At 40.8% G+C, this 20,112-nt stretch overlaps 1 protein-coding gene across 2 annotated transcripts in view; it reads right to left on the bottom strand.

Annotated features, from left to right (window-relative positions):
- PCMTD1 (protein-L-isoaspartate (D-aspartate) O-methyltransferase domain containing 1) overlaps nucleotides 1-19,026 on the bottom strand; it is a 29,205-nt gene extending 10,179 nt beyond the window's left edge. For both annotated transcript variants that reach the window (XM_056854635.1, XM_056854636.1), the window contains exons 1-2: nucleotides 18,633-19,026; nucleotides 16,713-16,815 (exon numbers count right to left, since the gene is read on the bottom strand). In XM_056854635.1, the coding sequence (XP_056710613.1) occupies nucleotides 16,713-16,815; nucleotides 18,633-18,939 (410 nt within the window). In that variant the 5' untranslated portion in view covers nucleotides 18,940-19,026. The remainder of the gene's footprint in view (nucleotides 1-16,712; nucleotides 16,816-18,632) is intronic.
- Nucleotides 19,027-20,112: the final 1,086 nt, after the last annotated feature.

The raw sequence follows: 20,112 nt of genomic DNA, 5'->3' as shown, positions 1-20,112 counted from the left end.
TAGGGTTGCCAATCACCTGGTGGGGCCTAGAGATCTCCATGAGAGGTAGGTTCCTCGGGAGAAAATGGCTGCTTTGGGAGGTAAACCCTACAACATTATATCCCAACTGATGTCCCTCCCCAAACCCAGTCTTCCCCAGGCTCCTCCCCCAAGTAGTCAGCAATTTCCCAATCTGGAGTTGGCAACTCAGTATAAGCAACAAGATATGCAAAGGAATATTTCTCTGTTTCCTAGACAACATAGTATTTAGCAATTCTTACTGGTTTTACTTACTTGACTATACATCTTAAATATGGCAGCTGTCCACAGTCTACAAAAGAAAAGGTGAGTTCAGAATACAATATGCAAAAATGTGCATAAACTATTCTGAACACACAATTTGTATTTCTTTGAGTCCACTGGCTCAAGAGGAATCATTCTTTCCAGTAGCTACATGAATAACAGATAATTTTACTATTGTTGGATGAAATTTCAGAAAATGCAATTAAATTATTTTAGATAGCATTTTTGAAAAAAGTCTATTTAGTCATTTTACCATCACTGTAATGAATACCATTATGGGTTCCAACACCATTTTTAATAATCTTATGTGCTCTAAAATGAATAAAGCACATACACAACATAAACAGAAGCGATGGTCGTCTTACAAGTAGAATTTATAAAAGGAAGGACAGCTATCAGTAAGGATTCTACAATACCCCAAATAGTAAAGGTGGCTATTGTATCTTGGCATTTCTGGCATAGAAGAAGAACGGTCCAGTTTGTTCTGTGTTCACACAGAAAGAGGATCACATACAAGTGATGTTAATACTCTCCTTTGGAAAACTTTTAACAATAAAACTTTTTTCTACAATTTAGGGACTGTGTTTTTTGCCTGATACTTCTTATAACGGAGCAGATGAGAGCTAACTTGCATAGGTAGGCTGCCCTTGGAATAAGCACAACAAGTTGCTATGACAGAGCCAACTCCTGCCATCTGCTCAGCAAGGTTGGAGAGTGATCCAATACTGATGCCTAGTTCTCTCTAAAACTTGTATATTATTTAACTAGGGAGTAAAAAACAAATAAAAGATTTCAAATCTAATTAATTTCCTTCGATCCCAATTTAATCTGAGCACTCTGTAAAAACACAACTCTGCTGCTTCTGATGGTGAGTTCTGATTCACAAAAGCTTATGCAGCAAGGCATTTTGTCAGTCTATATTGTGCGACTGGACTTGTTTTATTTCTCTGTAGAAATTGTTTAATTGTCTATAGGTATAAATTACAGATGCTGGGGCAGACAACATGTAAAAGCAAAGAAAACTTACACTTTATTGATAATTTCCTGCCTTTCAGATTTTTATTAGTAAACCCATCTGCAAGGCTGCACATTAAGAGAAAAGAAAAATTCACTTAGCATTGCATTTACACAGAAAGTGCTGAAATTGGAAGCAGCTGATAGTAAACACATCTAATTCGTATTTAACATTGAAGATTGTGGGACAAAAGTTCAGAGGAGGGAAAATTAGCAAATTCATTAAAAGAATTTATTTTATGACAGTTTATTTACATGCCCCCATAACTTACATGACAGTTGCACATGGAGGTGGAGTTAAAAAGGTAAAGGTAAAGGTCCCCTGTACAAGCACCAAGTCACTCCTGACCCATGGGGTGACATCACATCCCGACGTTTTCTAGGCAGACTTTGTTTGCGGGGTGGTTTGCCTGTGCCTTCCCCAGTCATCTTCCCTTTACCCCCAGCTGGCTGGGTACTCATTTGACCGACCTCAGAAGGATGGAAGGCTGAGTCAACCTTGAGTCGGCTACCTGAAAGCGACTTCTGTCAGGATCGAACTCAGGTCGTGGGCAGAGCTTTTGACTGCAGTACTGCAGCTTACCACTCTGCGCCATGGGGCTCTTGGCGGAGGTGGAGTTACATCATCATAATGAAAAGGCTTCAGTTTAGAAGACTATCTACCATGCTTAGGAAATATAGCTTTGGGAAAGCTCTTGGTTTCTGCTTTAGTCATAACAGATAACTATATGTTGCAGAACAAAACAGCCGAACATCAAAACCGAGCCTGAGATGGCCAGCACTTCAGCTCCAGTAGCGCCACCCAAGGCCAGAGGGCGGGATCAGGTTGAATCATGATGGAGGAAGAGGGGAGCTTCTCCATCTGGGCCCAGCAGCTCCAATATCAGCAGTTCAGGCTCAAGGGAGAAACGGCGACAGGCTTCTAAGCGTGGTAGGAGGAAGCGCTCTGGCAGGAGGAAAGGGAGGCGATCCAAGGAAGATTCAGATAGTAGGTGATCCTCAGGTGAGTCCTCTATGGGGGAGGAATCTGATGGTGCTTCACCAGGTCATTGGAGGGTTTCTGTCCAACTTCCGCAGCTTTCAACCTGGGCACTAGAGGAGGATGGAAGCGGGGACCCCAAGTCCGGGAAGGGGTCAGATGAGGTCTGGGCACCTGGGTGATCTGGGTCTAAGGGTACCATTAAGTCCACCTATGAGGATGTTGAGAACCCGCCCGGTGTTCACCTATCCCGAAAGGTGAGACAGTTATTACATACATGTCTTTTCTCTCATAAAGCCCAAAACTGAAGAGGATAGGAGTGCCAGCTCAGCAAAAAAGGCTGGAAGGATAAGGTAGACCCTGGGGAGCACATATTCAATAATTGGACAATGAGCTATGGAGTTTTCATGGGGATAGTTGCATCCACAAACCCAGAGTGAGGATGGCATTTGATAAACCACATGACCAACGTGCTCCAGACACGCTCCGTAGCGAGTGATGCAGTGGCCATCTGATTCGATGAGGAATTTAAGAAGCGTGCATCTCATGGTGAGAGGACCAGGTGGGGCTTAATTAACAACCACCCCTGGACACCCTTGGTGAACCCTCATGTTAACAGGAAACTGGAGGCTTGCAAGCTGGGCAAATGGGGTTACTGCGGGGAGGCGGGGTCCCCCATTTCATCCTCCTTTACAGAGCCCAGCCAGGGGCGGTGTAATCGGGCCAAGTGCAAATTTGAGTGCATTTGTGAGATTTGCTCAGGTCACCATTCCAGGTAATCCTGCACAAGGAATTCTGGAGGCCAGCAGCACTCGTAAAGACAGGGGGGGGCCAGGGGAACCACGGGAAGCAGTAAACAATTCTCCTTTGTTGAGGGGGCTATCACAAACGCCCACTAACTGGGAGGTGCTGAGGCCACTACTTGCATGCTACACAGTTAGGGCAGCTGCCACATTTATTTGGGAGGGTCCCCCGGGTTCCTATGAACTTGGGCAACTTGAAATGAGCCATGGATTTGCTGGAGGTTGTAGGTCCAAAAATAGCCAAGGAATGTGCTGTGGGTCACGTAGCAGGCCATTTAGCACTCTCTAGCTGCACAACCTCTGTTTCCCCAAGAAAGCCTCTGGGGAGTATCGTCTTATCCACCACCTTTTGTACCCCAGGGGCTCATCTGTTAATGAGGCCAGAATTCTGGTCGGTGAGGTATGCTTCCTTTGACCAGGATATCCAACTGGTACAGACATGTGGTCCCAGGGCTTTGCTGGCAAAGTGTGACATTCAGTCCTCTTTCAGGCTACTGCAGGTGCACCTGACAATTTTAGCTTATTGGGTTTTCATTTCCGAGGGAATGGTATGTCAATAAGGCCATACCTATGGGGTGTGTGGTCGCTTGAGCAGCATATGAGACTTTCGGTACGCTTTTGGAGTAGGTGGTTAAGGACACCCACTACCTTGAAGATTTTTTGTTCATTGGCCAGGCAGGCACCTCAGCCTGCACTAGCCTCGTAGTGGCCTTTCAGTTCCTGGTGGCTGATTTGGGGTTTCCCTTGGCCCAAGAGAAGATGGAGGGACCTGCAACCCAGTTGGTTTACGTAGATATTCAGATGAAAGGAGTAATGTTTACCTTAGTGGCATGGCCACTTTCAGGTCGTACTTCACAGTGGCTACCTCTTTTCTGTCCTTTTCCACCAGCAGGGGAGGCGCCTGTAGCTGGCCTTTGTCTGAGGGGATAGTGCTTGAATACCCGGCAGTGCTTCGGGAGCAGGGGATTCCGCCTAAGACCACGGGGGGCATCTGGCTGCTATTTCCTTTTTTAGTAAGGCCTATGGGCACCCAGACCCATGACCTCCTTTGTGGCATGCCGTGTGATCAAGGGCTGGCAGTGGCTTTCTTGGTGGGCACCCTAGTTGCACAAGCCTATTACGTTGGCGTTGTTATGGGTTATCTGGGGCCTCTCCAGGCTTTGTGGTCCATTTTTGAGGCAGCCCTTTTTGAAGTGGCTTTTTCCTTGGCCTTTTTTGGGCTCTGAGGGTTGGGGAGATGGCGATGAATTCTTCTAGTGACAACTCTGATCAGGCACTGAATGTGCAAGATGTAGCTTTGAGGATGGGAGAGGTTTGCTTGACCATCAGGTGGTCAAAGATGAATCAGCTGGGTAGTGAGGCCGTCCTGTGGCTCGGTGCACCACCCCACCTATCCTTGCCTGGTATGAGTTGTATCTGCTTTTATGGGCTTGTGCCCAGGCTGCCAAGGCCCATTCTTGATGCACGCAGATGGGTCTCCACTGACCAGGTATCAGTTTACTGGCATACTCCGGATGAGTTTGGTCAGGCTAGGCTCCCACTTGGTGAATTTGGCTCATGCTCTTTTAGGATTGGAGCAGCCTCTGTGACAGTGGGGCTGGGTTTGCCTGTCTCTAAGATCAAGGCTATTGGCAGGTGAAGATCCTCAACCTATAAGGCATACACTAGACCACGTGAAGACACCCCATAACTGGCTCTGTTTAAGTTCCAGCTCAACAGCGGAGCAGGTTTGGATCTGTGAGCACAGCATCACTCACTGGGTGGAGGTTTACGCCACATTTTATGCCACGCACCTCGGGCTTAAGGGATTGCTGGACATCTCCTAGTTGGGAGAATGAGGAATGCAGTGGTATGCCAGGGCTGATGGTTCTGTGCAGAGCATGCCACAAAGGATGCCCAGATGTCCTAGTTATCCAACTGGACGAGAATGATCTGGGATCCTGGAAAGGCAATGACCTGCAGGAAAAAGCAGCAGCAGACTGACATGACCACAATGTGGTCCAACCTACTGGCAAGGTGGTCATGGCATGGGGCGGTACGCCCAGAGAAAGTTGACCGGATTACATAGAAGGCTATGTCAGCCCTGGGCAAGGTAGCACGGGCTCATAGTGACTTGATGATCCATCACTCAGACATCTCATGCTGCATTGAGGCATTCTTTCAGCTGTGTTTAGTGCAGAAATTAGTTCCATATCTGAACTCTCATTAGCTTTAAGACTGAGCTATTGCAGTGCGCTTTGCGTGGGGTTGCCCTTGTAGATGGAGCCAACGGATTGGATGTAAAATGGATAGAGAATGCAGCTGCTCATTTATTAACTAGAACTAAGGTGTGATAAATGACCCCCATTATGTCATCTATATTGACTATTTGCATCTGGGTTAAATTCAGTGTGCTATAAAGCCCTACATAGCCCAGGATACACATTCTTGAAGCACAGCCTCTCACAGTATGGACCCATGTGCCAACTTAATCCTTCCAGAGCTTTCTCTGCAGTATCCCACCATGAAGTATATTAGATGCGCCCTAGCTTTAGGCATGCTCCATCTCAGCTCTCACACCTGTTTTCAGGAACAGCCTCCCAGAGGAAGTGAGGAAGATTCCCACTCTGGTTCAGTTTTGGTCTCAGATTTTTCTAAAAATTTACTGTTCCAATCAGAAATAATATAAAATCATAGTTTAACTATGGTTAATGCAATTGTGAGAATGCAGACCCTTCCACTAAACAGAATACATTAGTATCTACCAAAAGAGGACTTTAAACCAGAATGTGATTTATTAAACCCAGTTTGTCTTCGTTATGGTTTCATATGATGTCTGAATGCAGACTTCCTAAATTAATCGTAGCTGGTCCTCTAGACATGCTTCACAGAAAGAAATGACCCCCAATTCGGTCATAGCAAACCAGGATTTGATACAGTAAAGGTCCCCTGTGCAAGCACCGGGTGTACACAGGCATATATGGTAAGAATTCTGAATAGAAATAAGGAACTTCTATATTTCCATCAAATGGCAATAGTCACATATTTATGCTAAATTGTTTTATGCATGTAATTTTAATTATGATCACAATTAACTTTGGTTTTACTGTAATAAACTCTCTATGGCCATTTATTAAAATTTACTGGATCAAAGGTGCTTAACATTGTTAGAAAAGGCACTCTGAAGAGGGCAAATAAAAAAAAAGAATTTGATCTTGAAAATAACAAATTTAAGACTGCATACCAGATTTGTTAGTCCAATACACATGGTTTACTCGAATCGGAAAAGGAAGGACCATTATGAACAGTGTAACATTATGAATCACAGATTAGATTATGTTCAAATATGCCAATCTCATATTGGTAAATATGTTTTTCCTTTGGAATATCACAATGTACCTTCTTTTGAATTTAAAATGGATGATTTCACATAAGTGTAGGACATATTGGGGTGAATTCTATTCAGATGTAGCATAAGATGACAGAGAGGCAAGTTCACCCACTTTCCCTTTAATGCAGCTACATGTTGCATGGCTTTTCATCCATACAGATCCCCCAACTCTCAGTATAAACTTTCTGAGGCTCATAAGCAGTTGCTAGGAGAAGGGGGAGGTGGAAAAACCTCTGCTTCTGCCAACTTCTTATAATGGTGGTGTACAGAATTCAAGACAATGAACTTAGTTAACTATGATGTCTAGTGTGAGTTGGGAAAAAAGGTGGGTGGTCCCAACCCTTTCCTTGAATAAGTGATCTGTACTGACTTGATGCTGAAACTTGTCTTGAAAACTTTTCAAAGCTTTGGCCACAGACTGATCTTATGAATTCAGTTTCCCACCTGCCTTTCATCAAATAATGGTATTTGGCAGATGAAAATGTATAGAATGGATCTGTACTTCTTAGAAATATAATTATCTTCTGTTCAAGTGAAGTAGAAATAATTCCAAGCTTGGTGCACTCCTCAATACAATCATACCCTGCAGCATTTACGTAGACAGAACATAATCATCACTGGGCAGAACTTCTTTTTACCTAATGAGTACTACCACCACTTGGATTTTTCCTGTATAATTTCATTATTCTTTTTTTTAAAATCTGAAAATAATGAAGTCTGAGTAGAAGCAACATCTGGTTTGCAGTTTCTTTGTGAACTCTGCAATACTTCTATGCATCTGGATGCATATTACTTCATTCAGATAAAAATGAAATGATTCCAACAGTTCTTGAAAGTAACTATGGAATAGACAGAAATTCTTCCACTGTGGGATCTGCAGATAAATGAAGAGGTTTCCATATAGTGCTATGATAATACTATGCATAAAATCCAATATTATCTTTTGTTGAAACAATTAAAGTTGTACCAGACTGCCTTCTGCCATTAGTGCGAGTTTCCAGAATTTGGAAATGATGTTTCTGCTTCCTTTGATAATTCATATTTTAGTTGTAAAACTATCTTCATTTGGCTGATGTACGATGAAGGCCTCTCTTCAGAGAATTCCATGTACAGTTCAAGAATTTCTTTTCCTAGCCATTACAGAGTTGTCAGGATCACAGAACTTCATTAGAGGTAAAGGAGAACTGCTGGAAGACTGAAGACAGTAAACTGACGTTTTCTCTTACCTAATCTATCTCAGAAATAATACTATGATCCTGGTCTTTTATCATCGCAGAAATTTCTTTAGGAGAACAGTGACAGTTTCATATTGCTCACAGATGAAGTCTTGTGCACTTGGGGAGTTTGGTAGAAGGTGAGCAACCTAGCTTTGCCTGTTGATCTCCCTCGAAGATTCTATATCTAGAAGTTGACTGGGAGCAGAAAAGACAACACATTCCCCTTTAATAAAATTAAGAGGGGCCTAATGTTTCTACTTCTGTGCTAATGCCTTAAGGATCCTTCCATTTTAAAAAAATCCCTATCTGAATTTGCTTATATCATTTAAGTAAAGATATTCCTTATGTCTCAAAGTCATGATAAAGCAGCTATCAACATATATAAAAATTTCTCCAAAGTGTAGCTTGGAGTCAACATCACCTTCTGTTTTACTGCTTGAAACAATCTTTTCAACAGAAGCCACAAAAATGAAACTTCATATTTTTGGGTTCTCTAATTGAAGTCCCCATTCAAAAGGAGAGCTAAACCTCTGCAGACACAGATGATAAATCTGATGACAGAAATGATTACTAGAATATACTAAATGGTATGGAAGACAGGTATATCTGGGGGGGGGGGGGCAGAAGTGCAAGCAAGTTTAGTCCTAGAATAAATAAAGATCTAGATGCCAAAGAAAGAATACAGAAATCCATTTTTGGACACACAGAGCATTAATGATATCAGAAGCTTTTTCCCTAAAGAAAAATGTTGAATATTTATTTTTGCCAAACACAAGCTAAAAGTCCATGTTATGCATACAGATGATATCTAACATTTTTTCCATAAGAAATGTACAGTTTCTGTATGAGGACATGATCTTGCTGCTCTATGCAGCAAATGTATGGTTGCAAGCCTACCAACAAAATGCATCATGCACCTGCATAAGAAACACGGTAAGTGTAGACTAAATTACAGCATATTTATTTGGTAACTGGTTACCCATTCCCCAAGAATACAATCATTTGATTATAAACCATTATCGAACCAAGTAAAGGAACACTGATATTTTGGACTTTTAGACAAGCAATTCTATCCCTATTTGGTTTGCACATAAAAATCTACACTATAAAAGAAGTAGAAGGCAGGTTATATATACAATGAAAGGCATAAAAACAACACCTTTGAATACATTGATGCAAAGAAGTATATATTATGTAAAATTAACCTCAAAACCTGCTCAGCCATTACAAGTTGGGGGAGGGGGTAAAATGTTACATAGAAAGCAAGAGAGACAATACCTATAATCCTGAGTACTAGTCAGAATTTTAATGATGTGCTCTAAACCTGAAAGAGTCTGATCCACACAAACAGGGTTGTAATTGCAAAAGCCTATTTACCCATTTGTAGAAGCTGACACACAAAAAATCTTTATTTGATACAGGGTTTTAGTAAGTTAGGGTTTTTCTGTTAACAACTCTTATGTTGTTCAGCTGTATAATACAGAAGTGAAAGGCTCTATGTGCCTTTAGATCCTCCAGGATATTTTTGGGAATCTTCCCAAAGGCAGAGTTAGCTTTGTTTCACACACATGTACCTTCCTTTTTAGATTAAGGCAAACCTTAGATACAGCCAGAACATTGATTGCCATATGAGCTTTTGTGGATCACTGCCCACTTTGTCAGATAGGTATGTGATAAAAAGTCCTGCTGAAGAATTTTTATGAAGCTGGTTGGAGGGGGAGCCAAAGCTTGATGTGAAGTACAATACGAGCCTTTCAAGGGTAAATCTCAATGAAGGGAGAATGGGAAGAATTGATATAGAAAGAGTAGATACAAATCCTATCATAATAAACAGAATTAGCAGTTACACATACTGGATTGTGAGGGAAGTAGGAGATTCAGATACATTTACAAATAGTTTAAGTGAAAATTGACTTATTTTGGTACAAGACTATAGTCTGACAAAACATACTGAAAACAGCTTTTAGAGGGTTGGTTTTATTTGATCGACTGCTTGATGGTATGCCAATAAAGGTATTGAAATTGATATTGAAAACAGCCAATTAAAATTTCCAAAAAGTGGGCTATCTAGAGCTATTAGAGATTCTAGTGTCCGAGGAAATCCAACTCTGTTTAAGCCAGAATGACATGTAAGGTATGTTTCTGATGAGTTCTAATTCAGCACTTTCATGTATGTTCCCTGTGAAGTTTAAAAAAACCCAAAAAACATGGAACAGTGACTTTCTGCTCTGTAATAGTATGTCCAGGGAATATAAAATGTCCCCTCAGTGGTATCTGTCAATGGATTATAGTTTCCTCATGAAGTCAGTTGTGCCTCGTAACAGGGGGTGCTGATGGTATAAATTCCAAGGATGGCGTCCATATAGCCAGACACCCCCCACAATGATAGCATCAATATTGGAGATAATGGTGTGTCCTGGGTTACCAGGTTTGTGTATCATGGCTAGCAGGTAGAAATCCCCTGTCCAAGGTTCTCAGGGTATGTCCATATAAATTTGTTCTTGTATATGAGTGGATAGCTTCTTCATAACTTTTAAAGGTCTTTCTGGCATTCCTTTGTGGGGTCTGATGATACTGGTTTGTAAAATGTGGGTATCATTAGCATACCAAGGACATTACCCAAATTCCAGTTGTTCTATCCAAGTGGTTTCATATAAATACTAAGCATCTCGGTAGACAAGATTGATGTTTGCGGCACTACAAAGCAATTTCAATGAGGATGGAGTAATAGTGTCCAACACCATTTTCTGTGAATATCTGGTGAGAGAGCAGTTGAACTACCCCAAAACTGTGCCTCTCAGCCCACATAGCCAGCTCAGAAAAATCCAGTCCAAAATCAAGAATTAAAACCATACGCCCTAGACCTTCTGCCAACACAGATAAGCCAGCCGGGTTACTAGAGGGTGTCTGAAAGCTAAATTCAGAAACCAGATTAAAAGGGTCCTGATGGATTGGACTATATACATTAGACCAAGAGGCATCTCTCAAATACCACATTTTACAAACCAGTATCTGAGCCTAGCTTTGGCCGGGAAGAGCGGGGTAACAAATGGAAATAATAAATAAATAAACACCACTATCCACTCTTTGACTAAGCAGCACTGAACTCTTAAGGAAGTTCACAGCTGCAGAATAAACCCAAAGAGAACTACTGTCAAAATGTCAGATCAGCTACACCCCTAGAACAAACACTATGTAGGCTAATTTATTACAATAAAAGAACACAACAGACCCTTAAAATATTCCATCAGGATTGGTCCAGGCTATTGGAAGTCAGACTGCATGTTGTTACACATATCACCTAGATGTAACAATATACTGCAATCTCTTCACAGTGAGAGACGTCCAGTTCTGTTATAATTATTTCAGTTATTAACAATTGCTTTTCATATGCAGCAGGCTGTGCACAGGATCTGAAGCTTCCTACGCTTAAAATGTGCATGCATGCATCTTGTGAAACAGTTGCAAGTTATGACTTCCATACATGAATGTTGAATGGGACAAAGATGTAAAATAAGTACAAGTGTATTTTTCTAGTCTCCGTCTCAATGGACTCAAGAGCAGCAGCTTTGGATATCATGTATCCTTGTTACCATGCTTCTCTTTGATAATGTGAGCATTTGATGTTGAAGGAAATGTCATCATTTGTGTAAATTATTCTTCAGAAATCATAACTTCCAAGACTGATCCTAACCAAAGGACAGATGCACCTGAAGGCATGTAAATGACTTATACAAATTCCATCTTTTATTATTTAACATATTTAAAACATTTTTATGCTGCTTTTCCACCAAACTCAGGGTACCCAAGGCAGTGAATTATCAAAAACATTAATACACATTTTAAAAAACACACACAAAACTGTTAAACACAGTTAAACAAAACATATAAATAGAAAAGAGAGCAAGTGGAGTCAGTTAGGGAACATCAAACACAACAGAAAAGTCTTCACTAGATGGTGGAAGATAGTGATAGAGGAGGACAGATGAATCTCCCTGGGGAGGGGATTCCATAATTTTGATGTCATGACCGAGAAGGCCCTTTCTTGGGTTTCCATTCATCTAGCCTCAGATGATAGGGGGTACCCAAGCAGGGCCCCTTACGATTACTGTAGGGGTCAGATAGGTTCATATGGAAAAAGGTAGTTCTTCAAGTATGCTGGCCTCAAACTGCATAGGGCTTTAAAGATCAATACCAGCATCTCGAATTAGGCCTGGAAGCGAAACAGGAGGGTAAGTGGAATGAGACTGGAGTGATATGGTCCTATGACCAACCCCAATCACCATTCTGGACCCAGCATTCTGCACCAATTGTAGTCTCCAGGCAGTTTCAAGGGCAGCACCATGTAGACTACAGTGCAGTAGTCTACTCTAAATGCTACAAAAGCATGCACTACAGTGGCAAAACCTTTTTTTTTGTTCAGGAAAGGATGCAGCTGGCTTACCAGCCAAAGGTGGTGAAAGGCACTCCTGGCCACCCCTGCCACCTGCCATTGCAATAAAAGCTTCAGCAGCACTCCTAGGTCTCCCAAGATATGAACCTGCTTCTTTAGAGAGAGTGCAACCCCTCCAGAACAAGACACTTCAATTCCCGAGTCAGTCCTTCCTCCTGCTAACAGCACATCAGTTTTGTCTGAATTAAGTTCCAGTTTATTAGCCCTCATCCATCTAGGCACTGGTTCACGGTTTCCACTGCCTGCCTGGGATCAGCTGGAAGTGTGAGACATGCCGCTTTTACGAGGAACTTCGATTGCACTATATTTCCCCCCTTTGAACATACAAATCCAATGCCTCTGTGACTGACAATGCCTTTTTTACTAAGCGATAGAGACCCCAAGGCTACATTGTCAGTGGCAAGATTTGTTTCAGTCCTTATATCCCTCCAACACTAGATATATGCTGCTCAAGATCAATTGATCAAGGAGCTTCTAAGGGATAAAAGGAAAGGAAGTGTGAGACAGAGCTAAGTATCATCTGCATATTGATGACAACTCAGCCCAGTTCTCTGGATATCCTCTTCTAGCAGCTCCTTGTAAATTTAAAAAGGAGGGGGGTTAAGACAGAACCTTGTGAGATGCTAGAAGCCAAGAGGCTAAGCAGCTGCCCCACTCTGAAACCTCTTTCAGGCAGGAATGAAACCACCACAGCATGGTGCCTCCCTGTCCTAACCACAAAGGGCAGTCCAGAAGGACACTATGATTGATGTATCTAAAGCCACCAAGAGGTCCAGGAGCATCAACAGGATCACACACACCCCGACCCCAGTCAAGCTCCCAAAGAAGGTCATTCACCAGGGCAACCAAGGCAATTTTAGCCCCATAACCAAGCCTGACACAAGATTGGAAAGGATTTTTCTGAGCACAAGTGAACAAAAGAAGAATCTGTACCTTTTCAAATTAGCTCCACCAGAGTCTGAAGTTAGAATAGTCTTTGGATGCTACAAAGACTTCCACGACATCTCTGAATTGTCTGGAATCAAGCAATGATCAGGACCCTCCACATCACTGTTGTCAGAATTCCCCTCTGTTTCTTTCTTCAATTTGTGCCTCTCATTGTCAAAGTAGTTAAGCAGCTGTGAAGAGAAAATTTGCCATATAGCCTGTAAGGTTTTCTTGTGTGTTCTCATGCCTCTTGCACAGGCCTCCCAGCCATCACTTGTTCTGCTGTTCTAAGCCCAAGCTTTTTTTGCTCTCAATGTAGTAAATCAAGAGTACTGGACATGCTTCCCTATGACTTTCAGAAACTTTAAGGATGGGTGCAGGCCACCAAACCTTACAATCCAGAAGTCTTGGTATTCTTCTTTTGCTCACTTCAGTTCCATGAGTTCCACAGGCTCCCATAGCAATGCCTCACCAATAGTAAGCATAATGTTGATCAAGTGTTGTTGCTGAAAGGTTTACATCTCTGGACTTTGCTTAGTGTAGCCATGATGGTTTTGTTAGTGTCAGTGTTGTCATATGTCAAGTGTACAAATCTACAACACACTAAGTTTGATGATACTACAGATCCTGCTGTGGGATTCGTTGATTTGCAGAGTAGATACGTCCTGTATTACACAATAACTAAACAAGTTCTTTTGATTGAGTAGCCTGATGTAAAGCACTTGTAAATCTTAGATGCTTTGGAGTCCTTGCTTCCCACCACTAATACTGGAAACTATGTTCTGTACAATGATGAGAACCCTTGCTTGAGTCTTTGCTTCAGTCTCTTGAACCTCTGGACTTTGTGATTCCTGTAGTCCTCCCTCTAAGATGCTCTGGTCTCCAAACATCATACAGAGGAACATAAATAGGCTCTCAGGACCACGGATATACTCTCGTCTTCATTGATGACAGATACTTTGTAGACAGGTTTTGAAAGGCTGTCAGTTTCAAAATTAAGTGCACCATCACCAGGAATCCTTCTTCAGGAAGAAGATACATGCATACTGAGGATTTGGGGTGATCAGACAGCAAGGTGAAAGGAAGTATATGTTCACATGTGGATGGCACAAGCAATGTTTTTTTCAGTCTGGCAGTGATGCAATCATGCATGACAGTAATGCAAGACTGAAGTTTTTCTTTGAAGGAAGGTTTCCTGCTCATGGAGAATTTAACCTAACCCTCAATACATTAGCATTCAAAGATCTACTTCCAGGCTCCAGTACTTCTTCAATTTCACCTTACCTTTATACCTTCCTCCAGGATGTTCAAAATCAAGGGGCAGGGACTGTTAGGAAATACCAGCCTTAAATAGGATAATTTCATTACACGTACAATTGTGCAGTAATATTTAAACATTCTCGGCCTTTTTTAGCATTTCAAGGGCTGCCTATTCCAGGTACAAGGACAAAATCCATGTATTATCTTTTTAGGACCAATTTAGCTAGTCCTAAAAAAAAGTATTACATGGATTTTATTTTTGTTTTTGGATGTTTTTTTGGACCAAAATGGCCATACAACTTTACATAAAAGGTACAGCTTGTCTGACACTGGAAATTGTTTGCCTTAGAAAACAGTGTTGGAAGAATTTACTGTAAAAGTAGTATAAAATTTATTTTGTCTTGCAAATAATTATGGTTTGATGGCATTATGTTAGAGGCACTTGTCATATGCTAGAAATGGATTAATTGCTCCTTTAGAAAACAATTTTACTCAAAAATGCCTACATTTTCTTATCAGAAAGTTTCCCCATTATACTAGACAGAAGCACATACCTTCTAAAAGAGCAGATTTGCAATTTAAAAATATTCTTGGATGAGCCATGGACAGTGGCAGCCATAGTCAGGAAGGCATTCTACCAGCTTCAGCTGGCTTTCTCGACAGGGACTTTGAAACTATCATATAAGCCTTGGAAAATGCTAATTTGCATTACTGTGATGTCACTGCATAGTGCAAGGTCCTTTTTGTAATGGCACTTCATCCTTAGACTTTCCTTTCTAGAAATGTCTACCTGACTCTTAACTTTCATTAAGCCAGCAGTCACTATTTTGTTTCTTCAGGCTTTCAATTGATGTTGGCTTTTTAAAAAACTAATTACACTTTTTAATACTTGTTTTATTGTTGATAATGTGTCTACTGTAGTAAGCTTGTAAGCTGCATTTAGCATACTGATAGCACATACTCCATAAGATTCATGTCTTTTAGGAGTGTCGAAATTTTCTACATAACCCTTACCCTTCTAATCTTTTCTTGTAACTCCTATTCTGCTTGTGAAAAAGAAGGATTTCTTTCGATTCCTCTATATAACTCTACTTAGGATTGCACGGTAAATCACATACCTTGTCAAAACCAAAAGGAAGTGAACTAAAAAAACAAAAACAAAAACCCCCTAAAACCAAAAGACGTGTATTTGTTTTTCTGCAATCTCATGCCTTGCTCCAAAAGGTAAATAATAATCTGAGCAAATCATCTCTGTTCAGGAGTAGGTAATCTGAACAGTTACCCTTTTGATTGGTTTCGATTAAAGATGACCTGAAATCCTAAAACAAGCATCCAGAGTAATTTCCATTATCTTCAATGAGAGTACTAAGAACATTTTAAATTCTGCTGCCGTCACTTCAGTATGGTGGGAAATGAGACAGATTGTGTCAATGAACAGTGTATTTCAGTCTCAGGAATAGTATGCTAACAGGATGACCCCAAGCAGACAGAATCAATTGTACAAATGGCAGCAGAAGCAGTAGATTTGAGGTGCTTTAGAAAGCATACAAATGCTACTACTGGCATTAAAGTATGCAGTGCATCCTATACCTTGGTTACATATAAACACTGAGCTTTGCCTAGCCAAGCCATGATCTCACCTATACAATGTGTGTTTTTAGATAGCATTCAATGTGAAGAATGGATGCTTCCCATCCCAAAATGACAACATGGTATGACCAAGAATGGTAGTTCTGAGAAATGCTGTACGAAGATATATAGTATCCAAGTAGAAATCAGTATTTACCACATACATGAAATATACATCGATATACTGTTTTGAAATAACTACAGTCCAATTAATAAAATCTGGATTTTAAAGTGTAGGCCTTGTCATTTTCACCATTAACAAATGACAAAAATATGAAGATAGCAAAAGAAGCACAGATACTATTGTTTATTACATATTTTCTATAACTAAACAGTCAAAATTATTGAGTTGACTGAAACTCAGTGATATTTCATAGTCAACCTTTTATCTTCCAATAAGAAGGGATGATCCAGTCAGAACTCTGTGCACAGGGATGTGCACTACTGGCATATGCACATGGACAGGGTGTGGCAAAGGAAGGGAGGGATATTTTGGGGGACTGAAACATCCCCAGACACAACATGGATATGGTACATATTTATGTCATAAAAGGACATAATACCATGAAAAACAGGCCAAATTAATGAAAATGCCATTGCTGTACAACATCCATTCATTCCAATGGAATAAATACAATTCAAACTTTAGAGATGCACACATCTCACTGTGTCATTAAAACTCTTAAAATGGTAACACAAAACTTGCAAAACTGTTTCAATAATGAACACAAAATTTTCCTATTATAGCCACAAAACAAACTGAGAGGAATATACTTACTTATCAAAACTATCACTATATTTTATGAAGCTCTCCAGTTTTTCCTTTGCATATTCTACCACATCTGGATGAAGTTCTATTCCATGATTTATTCCAAAAGGGCCTGTAAATCAAGAATCAGTAGAAATGTAAGACTCACTGAACTATTAGCAACTGTGCTTATTAAGTAAGAGGTCTGGTGTTACCACTAAGCAATTTCAGAACTGCAATGTAAGACTGAGAAGTAGGCAACACTGATAAAAATGATTCCGTGCATAGGAACAGCAGGGACTAAGGGTGAGGGCTTTATACTATACAGGGGTAAAGAAGGGCTAGATAGAAGAAAGTTAACAAGTCATCCAGTGGGCTCAAAATGAGCAATGAATTGTCTACTTCAAACAGCAGCTATGTCTGTAGAACCAGGCTGGAACATGGAGAGGATCAGGGTTGTCAGGTCCGCCCCGGTCACCAGCAGGAGATAGGGGGAAAATAGCACTGGAGTCTAATAACCAAAGGCTCAAGCTGTGTGTGTGTGTGTGTGTGTATGTGTGCAGCTGTCAACCCAAAAACTACAAAGTGTGTGGAATCAGGCATGGTTTATAATTTTATTTATGAAGGCAAAATGCTTTAGATACCTTTGTGAAGGCATTTTATAGAGGCTTAATCTCTAAAATGCATGCCAAAAAAAGTGGGAGGAAGAAAACTGGCTTTATTCTTCCATTGCACATGGTGTAATTATTGGCTAGCTTCCATGTTATGTTTTCCATTTTTTTTTGTCTCACTTAACTGCCATGTAGACCACAAAAGTATGGAGAAACGGAACAGTGAATTAGGCTGCACAGATATATAGAGAGCTGCAATTTCCACAAATCATAGCAGTACCTTTTCCAGCACTGAGTTCATGACTATTGCTGTGACTGTACCATCACTGTACTGTTCTGTTATCCATATGAGACTTAGTGTGGAGAGAAAATAATGTATTCTATGAACTGGCTGTAAGACACAGTGACTTACCAATCAAAAGAAAATAAACAGCTGATTCACTGAGAAAACCATGTTTAATGAAATGCATGTAGGAATTTTCTTTTAGGTAAAAGCCATTTGGAAAGGCTGTCAACACATGAGTGGTTCATAATCTCTCTTTCGGCAGAGCTGTTTAGAGTATTCTCAGACAACATGCTTTAAAATGGGCCTTTGAAACAAGCCTTTAGTCTTTTAGTGTTGTTTCTAGAAGGTGGTATTGGCAAGAGTCGGATTCTCTGAATCAATGTATCTTCATGCCACACACAATATGTACCCAGGCCTGTGCTGTATTTATCACTGTTAGTACCAAAAAAATCTTAGCAATTTTGGCATTTGCACAATTATGCTATTTGACAAAACAGCCCAATCAGCTCAACCTCCAGGCTGTAAAGTACCAAAGATCTTAGAAAAGTCTCTTGCAATTCCGTTTTGGTAAAGTAGTTGCTCAATAAGCTGCATGATGAGGGTGCCTTTACACTCAGAGTATGCATCCACATAATCTGTTACACCCACAAAACTGTAATTCCCCACAAGAGGGAGCAGTGAGACAGCTGTCCTACTCATTTACTTTATCATGACGAATAATCTCCAGTGTATTTTTCTATCCAAAATCTCTAACCCATTTAAGATTTTAAAAATCATGTTATCTTTCCTGTATTATTTGGATTCATATCCATGTCTTCTAAACATGATTTTAAAATAGTGCATTTTTTGAAATAATGAGGACATAAAATGCAATTTAATTTATTACTTTCAGAACAGCTAGAGGTTTGAGACATGCTGAGAACTGTTTAACTGGAACTTCTATTAAAACCCTACTAAACTGAATGAGTTTCACCAGAACATGTTTTAAAACTATGGTTACTAAGATTGTGTCTATCATGTTGATTAATAATTTAAAAAGTAAAATGAAATTACCTAATATCAATCCCACCATAGTGCTTAAATAGCCAGTTCCACTACCCAGATTAAGAAAAGACAATCCTGGCTGAAGTTTCAGTGCTTCCATTACTTCAGAATAAATGCAAGGTGCTGATAAATGTATATTCCCATGCTTCCAAGCCAAATCTTTATAAGCATTGTCCCTATATCCTTCTAGATAGTAATCACCACGATCAATAGCTCTGAAGGCTTGCTCAACTCTCTCAGTGCGAATATATTGTGCTTCTTTCAAGTTATCAATTAAATCATCATTGTCTTCTCCTGCGCTCACAGCTCCTCCCATGATGATTTTCTCTGACAATTCGATTAACTTTGGAAATACATTGGCAGGTGCTTGTTTGGCGTTTCCATGCAGAAGTGGATCCAACCCTGTGTGCGTGGCTCAACACTACTTTGCAAGTGAATCCTAAAAGAATTTAAAGAGACATAAAGAACTAGTTCAATGCATAGATCACATAGTACTTTTTAAAAGTGATATTAAATTGTGTTTATATTTTAAAGTATGATTATATTTGATTAATGCAAATGTTTTGTGGTCAGTGGAATTTCTGAGTTTGTAACTGAGCTTTACAAATTGAAAATAAACTATATGAGTCTTTCCCAAGGCAAACAACTGAAAATAAAGTTAGCCTACAAATATGCATTTGAGCTTCAGATGAAGCATTTTTAAAAAAAATCTATTACAGACTCACATTTACTGGATCATCCCTATGAGTACTCTTGCTGAGTTTCTCAAATAACTCTAAAAAGTTGGTGAAGCAGAACTTCCCCTTGAAGAGTACTTGCTGCTTCTTACATAACAAGGCTTGCTTTTCTCTGTAATAGTTTTAGCCTTAACAATGCTTTTTACCAATACACACAGAACTGACATTAGGCTAACAGACTTGTAATACCGTATATACTCGAGTATAAGCCGAGTTTTTCAGCCCAAAAAAAGGGCTGAAAAAGCCGAGCTCGGCTTATACGCGGGTCAATACGGTAGAGGGGGAAGGGAGGGGGGAGGGGGAACTTACCACCGCCGCCGACTTTTCCCGGCCGGGAGCGGCCTCCAGAGGCCCCCTGCGGCCGCAGGGAGGCCGCTCCGCCACCCCCGCCGCCAGGAGCGGCCTGGGGGGGCCTCCTGCAGATACAGGAAGGCCGCCCCCACCGGATCCGCCGCTTCCCACTGCCAGGAGCCCAGAAGGTAAGCCTGCGGGGGGGGGGGGGAGTGGTTATAAGCCGACCCTCAGCTTATATGCGGGTGCCTAATTTTCCCCCATTTTTGGGGAGAAATTAGGCACCTTGGCTTATACGCGGGTCGGCTTATACACGGGTATATACGGTACTCTGGTTCTCTACTTAACCACTGCAGATGCACTGGCTACCTTCCAATCCTCTGGAAAGGAAGCTAATTTTAGCAGTACAACCAACTTTTTTTATTTCACAGCATTCTCATTAAGCGGAACATTATATGACA

This window comes from Euleptes europaea, chromosome 8 (genome assembly GCF_029931775.1).
Source record: "Euleptes europaea isolate rEulEur1 chromosome 8, rEulEur1.hap1, whole genome shotgun sequence".
NCBI lineage: Eukaryota > Metazoa > Chordata > Lepidosauria > Squamata > Sphaerodactylidae > Euleptes > Euleptes europaea.
This window is presented reverse-complemented; position numbering and strand designations above follow the sequence as displayed.